The sequence below is a fragment of the Bufo bufo genome, chromosome 2, assembly GCF_905171765.1.
Source record: "Bufo bufo chromosome 2, aBufBuf1.1, whole genome shotgun sequence".
NCBI lineage: Eukaryota > Metazoa > Chordata > Amphibia > Anura > Bufonidae > Bufo > Bufo bufo.
The window spans coordinates 151462204-151477907 of record NC_053390.1 but is presented as its reverse complement, the minus strand read 5'-3'; the positions used below and the strand labels follow the sequence as shown (position 1 = coordinate 151477907).

The window sequence follows — 15704 nt, the reverse complement described above, 5'->3', positions numbered from 1 at the left end:
AAGTCAATAATAATGAGTTCTATTCATTAAGATATTGCAACATTAACTTGATGCATTAACAATGATGCCATAGAGATAATTGATTTTTTTTCTTTGGTCTCCAACAGAAGCACCATGCAATACGAGCTCTAAATACACACACACAAAAAAAAAAAAGGAAGAGAGGAATGTAGTGAATGATTAATATGAGACGGAAAGATGTATTTGGAAACATCGACTTGGCAGCCAGAGATGTGAAGACAGCCTGCAGAGCAGCCCACGCACAGATGTCTGCCATGCATACATATTGCTTACTTTTAAAAGGATAATCGCCACATGCCATATTATTATCTGGCTTTCCACATTAGCAAGAAAGACTAAACACAATCAATATCGTAGAGACCACAACACGAATTAAAACAAAAGCAATGCCGTCAAGGTTTGCTGCCATAGAAACCTGAAGGGAATGAGTCAGGATTTTGAGCCTGCACTGTGGACACAGGGCTGAAGATAAAAAGGCCAATTAATACGGCAGGAACTTTAGCAACTCTTCACGCTATTTTTGCTTTTGATCTTTCGGTGCAATCTCTTCTATGCCGGAATTGGCTGACTACAGTTCAGTTTGCAAATTATAGCCATAGGTAAAGGTGTCTAGTCAGAAGACTGCTGAGCGGTTCACAGTTGGGGTTCAGCTTTATATTAAACTATATGACGTTGTCTCTAGAATATGATTTTATAGATGGATTGGTCATTGCATTTATGCTTGCCAGCAGTCATGTTACTAATGAGTTGCAGTTGCACTCAACGTAGATTAAAGTCTATGCTGGCAAAGTCGGATCCAACTTGTGACCAAAGGGCAGCATGTTTATTTTATATTAGATATTGCAATGCAAAACTGTGATCTTCGTGTTGCCCGATCAAAGTTGCCCTAGCCTCAGACTCTGGTTGTGGACATCACCATGTTGGAGACCTCGAAAAGGTTTCATTTTATACACCAGGTAGGCCACACGTTTTTTTCAGATCGGAACAATAGAGGTTTTCTGGATTATCACCAGACTTCCCTTCAGGCTAATGTGGAGCAAGCATATATGCATAGCTACTGGAGAGCGTTTCCCAACCAACCTCCTGGATGCCAGTTGTCCACTTGATGACGTCTAGCTGGCTGCACCAGGGACAGCATATTGCCCGGTGGTCTCAGTGTGGATTCTAACTTGTGGAATTTGTGAATTCGATCTCTGACCAGAATGGCATCAGGCCTCTCGTCATGTGCTAAGACTTGTCTGGATATGTACCAGCCAGGGTCTTTCTTTTGTACCACATTAGAGATCTCCGCTACGAGATCAGACCCTATAATATCAGTGGGGTTATATTTGTGGACATGAACAACATCTTCCCTTTCTCCTAGGAGTTTGGAAAGGACGGAATAGAAATCACCTGTGCAAGGAAAAACATAACAGATAAAAATAGAAAAGAAAAAGAGATTAAGACAGATCACAGTGGACACAAAAATGTCAATGTCTATGTATTATATTATATAGCCATACTTCATAAACAACATTAAATGAATAACAATTTCTGGGGCCGCAAGTGCATCCAATATGTAAATAGAAGCAGATGGCTGTGTCTGGCATCCCTAAGCCAAATAATTGGCCTGTCCTTGGCTCTCTTTTGAGATTTTTCCAGTACTATTCACATGATATTTCCATTTTTGAACTGGTACAATAGGGACACATGAAGAAATCCATGTTTTTATATGTTTAGTCCATTGACTATTGCACAAAAGAAGTAAGCGCTGGAATTTTGGTGCATCTTAAGCCATACCCCTTCTGTCGCGAAACCACTCCCTTCCCTCCCCCTCATTTGGCGACACCTAATAAATGTGGTGCAAGGCCTGTGCGCCAGAATGCTGGCTCAGTTGGAGTCGGAATTCTGGTGCATTTGCATTAGTAAATCTGCCCCTATGTTTTTATGTAAAACAGAGCTCTCTGCCATGAGGGACCCTTTCGGGATTTTGTGCTGCCTCTGGTAACCCGATGAGAGATTCCCTAATGGTACTGGTATATTCCTGTTTTAATGCTGTTATAGATATTTTGGCATAATAAACAGAAATAGGGACATAAATGCTTGACAAGAAGGAGGAACATCATTTGTAGGAATTTCTGATATCATTTGTGCACTTTGCAATGGGATTTCTGCTGTAACCCTCTTATTGGTTTTGTAGGTCTGCACACCAAAATATATATCTTAACTCTAAGTCTTATAAGGGTTATCCCTAAGGTAAAAAATGAAAATCAAACACCATGTAGTTCATGACCATCTCTTTCAAACAAACAGAGAATCAAGCCTGTCCCTCACATGGATCTAGAGATCTTTTCATTTACTGCTCTGCTAGATTTCAAGCTGACATCTCAGGGGCATGTCATTTCTGAGGGGGTTTGTATTCTTTCTGCAGCATCTCTCTCCCGATCAGAGTTTAGTGGCATGTCCTTTAGTGGCATGTCCTAACAGTAGATACGGCTGGTGGCAGTAGAAGGATGGAACCGAGCATGTGCATCCACCTCAGTGATGTTACTGAGGTGGACAGAAAAGTAAGGAAAAGAACAAACAGCAGATGGAGCTTATACAGACAAATTTTTATGGAATAACTATACTAAATTTGTAATTGGCTATGCTAAATTTGTAATTAAAATGTAATTACAAAAGCAATTAAATCCAAGTGCTGCTATGCAAAATGTAGAATAATTTTTGTGGGACAATCCCTTCATCACTTTTATATTATTACCATATGCAAAGTAGTAATAAAACTGACTCTCAATGAAGATTAGATAGTACAGATAGTAACAGATAGTACTTTATTGCTCAGTACATCATATCCACCTATCTGGGATGGATCCCTATGGAAACCATATGCTCTGCTAGGGAAAACAGCAGAAACACCAATCCTGCTCCCACACAAAAGGACGCTTTAATAAATAACATAACATTTTGTAAAAAAAAAACTTTCTAAGCTTCCATACAAATCTTATGAGCCTAATGAAGCATCACATTAAACTGGCTAGACTAAACACACACTTGTCCAAAGTCAAATAAAACATATGCTGGCAATAATTACCTTCTCAAAGTGAAAAGAAAGCAATTAACACAGAGAAAACTGTTAATAATAAGTTATTTTTACAACCGGCAAAAAAGAAAGACCCTTTCCAAAGACAAATCTTATTTAAAATGTCTGCCTGATCATGACAGAACCAGTCACGTCCATTTCTAATGCCAATTCATCCTAATGGTGCCCATACATCTGGGATAGATTTCCATTAAACACCTGCTCAGACACAAGGTGTTTCTCTCAACTCTATCCCAGCTGATCATGCAGGTATTCTCAAGGTATCTCCTGTGAGGACAAAGGATTAGACGTGCTGAAATGCAACATGAATCAGGCCACCCCCAATAGTCAGCTGGCCCAAACGAAGTTGGTATATTCTGTTGACTTGCATCTAAATAATGGGCGCCTTTAGATACTGTATCTAAAAATCAACACCTCACTTCATTTTGGCGATGGGTCGCTGAAACATCTACATATCGCCAAAATCTTGTACTGGAATTCACAGTATCTGAGTCCCAATACCCAAACGTCAATATCAATGTCTACTTGATGCAGAAGTTATTTTAGTAATGTTCGCTGCTCAACCTATGCAAAGTGACAAACCACTGGAGGATGCGACCTAGCGTTCTCACTCTAGTAATAAAGTATACTCTTTGAAAATACATTTATGGAAACTAGACCTTAGAGGGGAATCCGAATCCAGACCCTCATCTATTAAGGGAAAGTGGCTACAAAAAGGTCTCTTGCTCTGCAGATGAACCTGCACGGCCATGCATTATATGGTCAGTCAATGGATTTCAATGGGCATCATGTAATGCTTCTTTTCATCTGTGGCGATACTACAGGGAAATTGAATACTTGCTCCCAGGTTCCCTCACAGATTATAGCGGATTGTCAGAGAAACTTTCTAGCAAAAAGATTAAACCAGGACAACCCCTTTTTCGCAACTGTCTTTGTGTGAATCAGTCAACCATCTATTTTGATGTTACTTTGGAACATGTGTCTTTAAAGCAAGGGAAAATCCTTCATATAACTCAATATAAATAGTAAAATCTGGGTAGTTAAGCAAAGATGCTTCAGGAGGAAACGCGATTGTCCTATTCCATCCTAATAGATAGCTCAGTAGTGGTGTTCACTAAACCCTGCACCGGATAATGGCAGATAACCCACCCTAAAAAGGGCAACCCCTGGTCCGGTCCTCGTACACATCCCTACCCTGGCTATCACTAGCCCTTACTGCTAAACAACCATTATTTTGCCCAAACGCATTTCGGCACCTAGACTGGCTCTTCATGGAGCTTACTGGCAGCAAAAGTGCCTATGGACGGATAGATGCAGTCTAAATAAAAACGGTTATAATTTGAAGAGCAGTAATATAATACGAAATACTGAGTGCTGCAATGAATATACATGGTATAATAAAGAACCATATACTGTCTGCTTACCTGGATATACAACATATTGGTCCTACAGCAAATAAAATCATAGAATACAAACCGGTCTTGGAAAGTCATGGTAAGATAGCATAATGAGATTTTAATAGAAGCTAAAAAACTTCTGTTTTAATGCGGGGACCGCTAACCTGAAAACTTGACCTTAATTGACTATGTCATGTTTGCAAACAATCTGTAACTTTCCAATTATTTGAAGCAGAAATTCCATGCACAGATGGAGACGAGGTGTCCCTCAGGTGAGGTAATCTCATCTCAGAAAATAATTACGACAGTTATTAGTGCACCTCCATAAGTAAATTATAATTAAGGAAAACACTTTCCTCTACCTAAACCACATCAGCGATGATGATGACATGGAACACAGCATCATTATAGCTTACATCTCAGAAGAATGTCTTAAGTTGTATTGTTTTCTGGCAATTAAAGTATAACAGCTCTGCTGACTGAATCAAACAGTGCAGAACAACAGAAACTGATTCAGACACTAAGGGCTATGTACACTTACAGTATACTGCACCAAATCACATCCAAATTCAATATAGTTGCTGATGGCTGAACGCACGTGTGCAGAATACCTAAGATTCTACTACACAGCAATCAAAATTCCTTTTTACTTGTGCAAAGAGTAACATTTTGACGAGGCTTGTGATATCCACCATATTAAACCTATTATATTGTTCCAAGGTATCTAAAATGAAATCATCAGTACACTGTAGTATATCCCTGATCTTCTTTCAAGACTTAATAATGGGTTGGCTATTGGCTTACAGGGTAGATACCTATAGGAGACACTAGAGACACAGTTTCTTCCATCTGGAGGAAACCCATTTTGCATCTTTCTTCCCAGGAAGTATTGCCTGTAAAACGCCCTACACCAGCTGGATCGCAACAAGGAGAATCTGTATCTTCCAAGAACTGTTACAAAGGTATCTCACCCAGTCCTACCAGAACCCTACTCTGTACTAATGAGAAGCAGAAACTTTAAAACGATGCTGTCTACAAATAGATGTCTCTGGTTTGGCTGATGTCCTAGTCATGTGTCGAGCCTCTATAATAGGTTGAACGCTGACTTGGATAGAGGGTGGCTACCTATAGTGGGCACTAGAGAGACCGTTTAATTCCTACTGGAGGAGAGATGTTTAGTAAATTAAATAGGTAGTGTCATCTCAGTAATCTGATTGATTCTTTTCAGCTTGGCCAGGTTCTCAGGAACATGTACCGTACTTGCAGAGCACATACAGTAGCTCCCGGCCACCTCAGTTGAGGTAAATAGGATGGCTCCCGGCCATGCACCGTAGCTAGAAACACATCCTATTTATCTGTTTACTGAAGTCCTTGCTGCCCAGACACACTCTAGGGGTTTGGGTGAACATTAGAGTCTGTCTATCCGGTGAATGTCCAATTACTTTTGTTCCTGGTAATAACTATTAGATAAAGAAAAGCTTCTAATGACTGTTTGCTAAGGATTTTGCATTTCTGCCAGTAAATATACAAGCGGAAGCAAGTATCACTGGGATATTCATTGCAGCCCCTCTTTCTGGCCACCTAATGGAAGGGCTTAGTACTGCCCAGTAACGCCAATATTAAAGGGGTTGTCAGAGTTATTTTTTTGTTCTATGTTCCTAACTAGGCAAATGTAACAGCTTTCCAATTAACTCACTTTATCTTCAGTGGCTGGTTTCTCAGATTTCACTGAGGGTCACATGACCTGTGATGTCAGCTTCTCTCCCTGCTCTGATAAAGGTCGTTTACAAGCCTGTAAACGAGACGAGACGTCACTGTGCTGGCCACGCCCCCTTCACTGCAGTCTACTCTCTGCTAGGATTCTTAACCCCTTCAGCTGCACAGCTTTGCAGGCAGTGAGGAGACAATGCTGAGCACTGGAGCTGACATACTAGAGAAAGCATTGCACAAGAAGGTAGGGGGAAGAACCTGTGTGTATTAGCAGTGTCATTATACAGGTGGGACATGTAGTTCTACACTTAGAAGTTGCTGTTGATTCTCCCAGCACTCAGGGCAGCCCTTAGCAGTGTCATTATACAGCTGGGACTTGTAGTCTTACACATACAACATGCTGCAGAGTCTCCCAGCAGGCAGACATGTCACTCAGGGCAGCTCTTGTATTCACTCCCTTAGCAGAGCAGGGGGAGGGGCAGAGATTGTTTTTATTGCATGTAAACAAAGGGCCAGAAAAGAACCAGGGAAATGAGGAAATATATATATTTTTTTGCATAAAACTTGCTTAGTTCAGTTATATATCAGATTTTCAGTGCTATATTTTTTTTCATAACTTGGACAACCCCTTTAAGGGGAATGAGAAGTAGAACTGAGGAGAAATGTGTCTAACAGCATGGAATATGTTTAATTTATGATAAGAATGCTAATTTCCACCTTAAAGGGAGTCTGTCACCTCCATATGGCCATATAGAGTGCTTACATGGCTCTGTAGCACACCTATACAGGATTGTAACGGTACCTTTGTTCTTTTCTTTAGACTTGCACCAGCAGGAAAAACGAAGTTTAATTCATATGCAAATAAGAACTCGCAAGTGCCCAGGGGCGGCGTTCAGTGTGTAGGTGCCCAGGCTGCTCTGCCTTCTTTTCACTTTACTCCTCCCCAGCCTCTTCCTTTGCCCGCCCTCCAAGTCTCTTGCCCCACATCGATAGGGCAAAGGCAGAGACTGGGGAGGAGTAAAGTGAAAAGAAGGCAGAGCAGCCTGGGCACCTACACACTGAACGCCGCCCCTGGGCACTTGCGAGTTCTCATTTGCATATGAATTAAACTTCCTTTTTCCTGCTGGTGCAAGTCTAAAGAAAAGAACAAAAGGTACAGTTACAATCCTGTATAGGTATGTAAGCACTGTATATGACCATATGGAGGTGACAGACTCCCTTTAAAGAGTATTTTCATGTCAACTGTTAATGTATAACTAAATCTTATTGTCTTCTGTTCAAATCTTCTTTGAAGGCTTATTCATCTAGAGGACAACAGACTACAAACTAACCTTGTGTAGTCTTCACTATTTTGTCTCCCTATGCGTGATTCGATTGTGACAGATTTGTGAAAGAGAAGTGAGGCAGAGTGAATTAACTGGAGTTCTGGAGGTGGTTCTTTTTACAGCGTGGAATGGAAGGATATACACCTTGAAGGGTCTACATTGTACCTGCTGCAGGAATAACCGGGGACTAAGATATATAGGACCTCCCTGCAATACCAGCTAAGTGTAAACAGCTTCCAATATCCATTTATTTGACTATGGGCTATAACCTTGTTGGTATTGGGCAATAGGCATTTTGTGTGAATTGTTCTATATAGGGGTCTACTAAATGTTTTATTTTTACCTGGTCTGCTCACAAATTTTTTTAAATTCTTTTAATATTCTTTTTTCAAAAATGTTTGGCTGTTTTTTCTATTTCACTTCGCCATTGACAATGAAATAGAAAATACAGGTTTTTTTCTAGCAGTCCGTACAAATTTATACAGCCTCTTAAAGAGGTTGTCCTGCGAAAAATATTCTACAGTATTCAAACCAGCACTGGGATCTGAATACCATTGTAATGTTTTATAGCTACTGAGTTATTCAATAAAATGTATCTGTATAGTGCCACTTAATTTCTTATTTCATTGTCCTGCTCACTGAGATGGCCGCACATGCTCAGTCTCATCCTTCAGCTGCCTCCTGAGCTGTGATAGGGAGAGCTGAGACACGCCTCCTGAGCTGTGATAGGGGGAGCTGAGACACGCCTCCTCAGCTGCAGCAGAAAAGACACTCCCCTTGAGCTTCCAGCTTGATATAAATCTAGCAGAGCAATGAATGGGGAGATCTCTGGATCCATGTGAGGTACAAGGTTGGTTCGAGCTTTGTTAGAAAGGTATTGTCATGTACTATATGATGTCTGATTTTTATTTTTTATATTATTCATGGAATAATTAGATAGCTAATCCAAGTCAGTTTACTACTGCTGTGAGGGGAAGATGCTATTTGAATTATGTATGATAGCCATCTTGAAAGACCTAGATAAAGATGCTCACATAACCATATAAATTATTTCATTGTATGATGCTCTAATTGAGTAACACACCCACCAATTCTCTGGTCAGAAAAACAGGCTAATAAATATGTGATAATACTTTTTTTTTTATGGTAGTACCCCTTTAAATTCCTTTCTTTTATTGATTAGTGACTCTGTTCCTGAGATTTTTCACTTTTTTAAATATGCAAAATAGGCCTTTGGTGCAATTAGGGCATCACCTTTGCTCTCTTTGCACCCAAGCTCCACTCCTTTCTGTAGCCAGCCCCCCTTCCCCCTCTCTCTCTACTTTGAACAGGGCTCAGACAGTAGCAATGTAATCTCACCTGACCCTGTATTCTTGCGCATGCACCACGGTGCATGGAGTAGAGTTTGGGTGCAATGAGAGCAGCAGTGATGCCCTTGTTGCATCAAACAACCAATTTGTATATTAAGACGCAGTGAAATATCTCAGGAACAGAGCTTTGAATCAAGAAAAGAACATTTGACTCAGGTGAACTAAATCTATTTGTAAATGCTCTTATGTGCATAAGACGATTGCTGGTGACAGACTCCCTTTAATTCGGTTTATGGGACACTAGCCATTTTTGAAAAACGGGATAATTTTTATACTGTTGTGTCTATTGCAAACATCACACTGTATCACCACATCTAAAAATGAGCACATGTGAAAACCAAAATAGCATTGTGATTTGTGAGCTCTGAACAATCCAGTCCATGTAAAAAAAAAAATATATCAGTCATTCAAATATTACATAAGCCTGATACTCTGAAAATGTATTCATTATAAATTTTCATTATTTTTCATTCTCGATAGGATTTTATCCTTTTGTTGGTATTTTTTTTCTTGATTGGATTTTATCCTTTTGTTGGAATTATTTTTCCTTCTTGATAGGATTTTATCCTTTCGTTGGTATTATTTTTCCTTCTTGATTGGATTTTATCCTTTCGTTGGTATTATTTTTTTCTTCTTGATTGGATTTTATCCTTTAGTTGGTATAACTTATAGCTGAGAACCCATCAGACCATATAAAAAGGGTGTACAACCCCCTTACAGTACCTATCCTGGATGTAGGAGTAAGTTAGGTATATGTCTGGTATGTTAGGTCTATGCAGCCTAAAAATCCAAGACTAATAAAACTGGGGAACTGGAATTAGTGATGTGTGAGGAGGACTATGACATAGTGGGAATAACTGAGACATGGCTGGATGATAGCTATGACTGGGCAGTAAATGTACAGTGTTACAGTCTGTTTAAAAAAGGATCGCCAAAACCGGAGAGGGGGAGGGGTCTGCCTTTATGTAAAGTCCTGTCTAAAGCCCACAGTCCGAGAAGATATAAGTGAGGGACATGAACACATGGAGTCACTGTGGGTAGAAATACATGGAGGCAAAAACAATAATAAATTACTAATAGGAGTTTATTATAAACCACCTAATATACCACAGAAAAGAGTCCACAGAAAATCTACTACTAAATGAGATAGATGAGGCGGCAAATCACAATGAGGTGGTTATTATGGGGGACTTCAACTACCCAGATATAGACTGGGAAACTGAAACTTGTATATCTCATAAAGGAAACAGGTTCTTGGCAATAACCAAAGACAATTACCTCTCCCAACTGGTTCAGGACCCGACTAGAGGGACGGCCATACTGGACTTAGTATTAACCAATAGGCCTGACAGAACAACAGACGTGCAGGTTGGGGGACACCTGGGAAATAGTGACCATAACGTAATAACCTTCCAATTATCATTCAAAAGAGTGTTTCTTCAGGGAGGAACAAAAATACCAAACTTCAAAAAAGCTAAATTTAGCCAACTAAGAGAGGCCATAGGCCTAACTAACTGGGACAAAGTTCTCAAAAATAGTGAGAGGTACATATCTTATGGGAATAAAAGCTTAAGGAACAAGAAAAAACCAATGTGGATAAATAGAACTGTAAAGAAAGCAATAAATGACAAAAAGAAAGCATTTAAATCACTAAAACAGGAGGGTAGCGAGGAAGCACTAAAAAAATAGAATATGTAAAAAACAAATAAAAGCAGCCAAACTAGAGACCGAGAGATTAAATTGCCAAAGAGAGCAAAACTAACCCTAAAATGTTTTTCAATTATATAAATGGCAAAAAGTATAAATCTGAAGGTGTTGGCCCTCTACAGAATAATGAGGGGGGAGTTGCAGAGAATGATGAGGAGAAAGCAAAGCTATTAAATATTTTTTTCTCCACTGTATTTACTGAAGAAAATAAACTGTCAGATGTTTATGTACTATGTTACTAGATCAGGACAAAGTTCCTGTGAAAGGGGCCTTAAGTTACATTGTTTCATGACACGAGTGCTTCAGTAACCAATTGCTAAAAGTACAGGAAAGTTTCCACTGAAATCTTAAAGTCAATCAGTCACTGCCAACCTCCCCATCCAACTGCTTGCATAGCTGTGGTTCCCCCGATTAAAACGCTGTTTTTGTTTTGTTGATCTGAGGCTCCGTTGTTGATCTGAGGTTCCGTTATTAGTTTATTAATCAGCAAATTAGGCCTCGGGTGCAACAAAGGCATCAACATTGTTCTTGTTGCACACAAGCTCCACTCATTTCAGCCCTTTGCTACTGCCTGGCCCTGTTTCAGTAATCAGTGGAGGTCACGGAGATCGGACCCCAACCAGACAATGATGACAAATCTTAATTATTTTCAGTGGCTTTCTGGATATATACTATGCAGGGAGACTATTGAAGTGCAAAAACCACAATATATAATGCCTCTAACAGAGACGAAATATCTGACAATTGCTCTGTCTCAGTGAAATGATGTATGACATCTTACAAGGTGCTGTATATAGAACTCATCTATCAGTCCCTCCGCCACATCCTACTAATCAGAAGGGGAAATGCACAGACAGATAGACACTACATTTCAGTGGAACAACAAAACACACACAAAGGTCATCATCAGTCAACCTGTGTCAACCACAATTGGAGATCAATGGCTGCTGTGTGGAAGGACAGTTTAAGGCTACATTCACACGTCAGTATTTTTCTATATCCCAATTTTCGGTCCGTTTTTTGCGGATCCGTTGTTCCTGAAAATGTTTCCGTATGTCATCCGTTTTTTGCGGATCCGCAAAAAACGGAAACATGTATAAATTTCAATAAGCAAATAAAGTTGTTTGGATTTCTTTTAAAAAAAAAATATATTAAAATGTAATTTCCAGGAACGGAATCCGCATAAAACGGATGACATACGTAATGATATCCGAATGTCTTCCGTTTTTTGCGGATCCATTGACTTTGTATTGTACCAGGATCCGAATTTTGCGGAAAAGAATAGGACATGTTTTATATTTAAACGGACATGCGGAACGGAACAACGGAAACGGACAGCACACATTGTGCTGTCCGATTTTTTCCAGGACCCATTGAAAATGAATGGGTCCAGATCTGGTCCAGATCTGTTCTGCAAAAAACGGAACAGATCAGGAAAGAAAAAACGGACGTGTGAATGGACCCCAATGCTTAGGTTAAAAAAAAAGGACACTGATGTGTACGACCATAGTCAAATATTTGCAGCCCAGGCTTCAAAGCCTACTGAAATAGGTTATCACTGACATATGAACTAATAAGGGGGGGGGGGGGGGGGGGGGGAATAGACTTTACAGCTAGGTTAATTTCCTTTGAACTGAACTAGGAGCCGATGTTTTTCCTAGAATAATCCCTGCAATGCGGATTTCTTCAGAAACAGGGGTCAGGACTTGTTCAAACTACCCATTCATGGTTAAAACCAAAAGATATACATGTCCAAAACAGATGACAGGCGCTTCAATGCAATTTTGTTTAGTTCAAAAATGTCTGGATATGCATCTGCTATATCAGGGCTCCAGACTAAAAAAAATATCAAGGAGCCATTGGCTCCTAACCTGAAAAATTTAGGAGCCAAATGAAATTTTTAGTCGCCAAATTTAAAATACATAATATAGCTGGGATGCTTAGGAGCATGGGGTTTTCTAAGCTACAGCCCACGCAGTTAAAGGAGTTGTACACTCATTTCCATGACCTGTCGGACTAGCCAGATTCACGTTGATAATCCCTAGGTGCTGGGTCCCGGCTCATTCGCTTCCCGGCCTCCGCTGCTTGTCTTGGGTTTCTCCATGAAAACGTTTGGCTGCAGTGGCATCAAGACAATCTCTGGCCACGGTGGAGATCTGCTCCCCTGGCATCACAGGACCATTTACCATAATTCACAGGAAGCAGTGGTCAGTCATTGGCTGTAACACCGTCAAATAGGAGGTTTTCATGAAGGGACTCAAGACAAGCAACAAAGGCTGGGGAGCAAATGAGCCGGGATCCAGCACTGGGCATCAGGTATGATCACCAACAAAGGTCCTGCCAGTCTGAGGTCCAGAAATTAGTGTATCCAAACCCTTTAAGGAGTAATTTTTATATTTTTCTTTAAGGGGTTTCAAACCAGTATTATTCTATATGTGACACAGAATGGGTTCAAAAAAACTATCCCCACTGCACTCCTTAAAAGGCCAATCACTTGAGAGTCGCCACTGCAACCAGTGACCACATCAGCGGGCATCACGTGTTGACGGGACCAGCATGACAGTGGGGGTGGGGGGAGGGCAGCTTTTTTTTATTTTTTTACATTAAGAAAAAATATAACAGCTAAAAATATAATACTACATGAGCTTTACTCTTTATTCTCAACCCCTCTGCTTGCCTGTCAGTGAATGAAAACCTCTTGTTTGCTGTTGTTTCTTGAGGAAAGATCGCCCATATTCTAGTGCTGCTCACTGTGGCTGGACATGGACTTTCAGTCTGTCAATGTCAACCTTAAAGGTTTCCATTCACTGCCAGCAAGCAGAGATGTAGGAAAGCTAGGGGACCTCCTCTGGCAGCTGAACTAGCCTGTGCTTAGCCCCTTATAGGCTGCTTCAGTGCCATTTTCCCTCTTTTTAACTCTACCACATGTCTTTGGCACAGAAAGGAGCAGTTAAGGGCTCTCTGCCCATCACCCCCATGTCAGTAAGGAGCCGTGCACGGACATCGCCCTCCTTTTCTAGAACGTGCGCAGTATAGGCGGCAATCTCTCCTTGTCAATTGGTTTCACACCGGAGTCTGTCTGCAGGAGCTCTGCACTGCCGGGGTCGCAGAGCATTATATTGATTTATGATGCTATGTAACCCTTACAGTTCTGGAATGTATCGGACAACACTGACCGCATTAGGTCAGTGTTATCCAGTACATTCCAGACCTCTAAGGGTTACATAGCATCATAAATCAATATAATGCTCTGCGACCCCGGCAGTGCTATGCAGACCAGGACAGCGAGTGTTAAAGCAGCACAGCCGGTGCTTATACTTGTTCTTACGGATCTCTGCCTTCTCCTTGTGACCCCATAAGGACCCAGTCCTATAAAACACTAATAAATCTGCATACGGGTGACTCACCTCGTGTTATCAGCCGTGGACTGTGCGGCCCTAGTTGAAGTGTCTCCAGCAGCGTGATGTCCGGTTCATGAACGAATCGTTCATTTGAATCGATTCAGTTCAGTGAACCGGAGGAGTCATAACTGAGTCGGATCTTTAGATTCTTTTGACTCATTCGATTCATTTAGACTCCCTGACCCTGCACTACTCAGAGAGGAGTAGAGTCAGAGCTGCTATTGTGCTGTGCTTGCCTCGCCCCCTCAGCTCTGGTCGGTGATTGGTTGGTGGGCGGGGAGGGGTGGGGCTGGCAGAAGCAGCTTCCACTCTAAGATCATATTACTGACTCCTCCCAGTCCCTCCCTCAGGCTCCTGCTCCAGCGTGAGGTGGTGAGCTGTATTGTCTGTGTGCTGTGATGAGCCGTTTCAAACGGATCGGATCATTAGTGACTCATTCTATTCATTGAGCTAGAAGAGCCGCGAGTCAGACTGTAGAGCAGGTTACACTGAGGCTGTCGGCTCTTGTTGCAGCAGTGATAAGGAGCAGAGAGATAAGAGAAGGGACAGATGACACAGAGTTTACATTATAGGATGAATTACATTAGAATCAAACTGGCTTCTCAGGAGATATATATGTTAAAGGCATCTCATGTGAACCCACCCTTAGTTATATAGCTACTGAATGAGATGCCTTTAACATATATATCTCCTGAGAAGCCAATTTGATTCTAAAGGGTTAATTTAATTCATCCTGTAATCTAAACTCTGTGTCATCTGTCCCTTCTCTTATCTCTCTGCTCCTTATCACTGCTGCAACAAGAGCCGACAGCCTCAGTGTAACCTGCTCTACAGTCTGACGACTCACGGCTCTTCTAACTCAATGAATCGAATGAGTCACTAACTGAGTCGGATCTTTAGATTCTTGTGACTCATTCGATTCATTTAGACTCCCTGACCCTGCACTACTCCGAGGACTCGAGTCAGAGCTGCTAGTGTGCTGTGCTGGCCTTGCCCCCTCAGCTCTGGTCCGTGATTGGTTGGTGGGCGGGGAGGGGTGGGGCTGGCACTTGCGAGTCAGCTCAGCAGTCTGACTCACCAAGTGAACCGAAGATCCGATTCTGATCCGAATGAGCTGATTCAAATGAACCGATTCACCTAAAAGATCCGAACTTCCCATCGCTGCTCAGCGCCACAGCACAGACTCAACTCCAAAACTTGCCAGACTGCTGGAAGCGGGAGCACAAGCCACGCCCACCCTCTATGCTGGGTAATCTGAGGGGCGGGTCTTCACCCAGCAGACGGCTGCAGCGCGTCTCTGTCTGCAGGATGAAAGCCTTTTTTTTTAAGAGGCAGAGCAGCGAGCGGAGGGTCTAGGCGCAAATGGCGACAAGACTACAAAGTCTTGTCGCCATTTAGCAGTTCTAAGTCGCATTGGCGACCATTTTGGTCGCCATCTGGAGCCCTGTATATGCCGTCCGTAGTGAGAAAGACAGTCGTCATTTATGATGGCAGGAGAACATTGGAGATCAGTCCCTACACCCAGTTTTTATATGGATTGAAATTATGAATTTAGTTTTTTTTTTTTGCTCTATTTTATGTATTTTAATGTAAAAATTTGAAGGGTGGAAAAACTATATTTTTTTTTTTTCAAAAAAGTTTGCATAATGGCTAGGCTTCTTTATACAATCATAACTGTATGTAAACTGGTGTTT

The 15704-nt window shown here is 41.3% G+C and overlaps 1 protein-coding gene across 4 annotated transcripts in view; it reads right to left on the bottom strand.

Annotated features, from left to right (window-relative positions):
• Positions 1-15704, bottom strand: part of PAM (peptidylglycine alpha-amidating monooxygenase) — a 190600-nt gene that overhangs the window by 32716 nt on the left and 142180 nt on the right. For 2 of the 4 annotated variants that reach the window (XM_040421586.1, XM_040421587.1), the window contains exon 15: positions 1102-1413. The exons of the other annotated variants lie outside the window; for them this stretch is intronic. In XM_040421586.1, coding sequence (XP_040277520.1) covers positions 1102-1413 — 312 coding nt within the window. The remainder of the gene's footprint in view (positions 1-1101; positions 1414-15704) is intronic. 4 annotated transcript variants of the gene reach the window in all.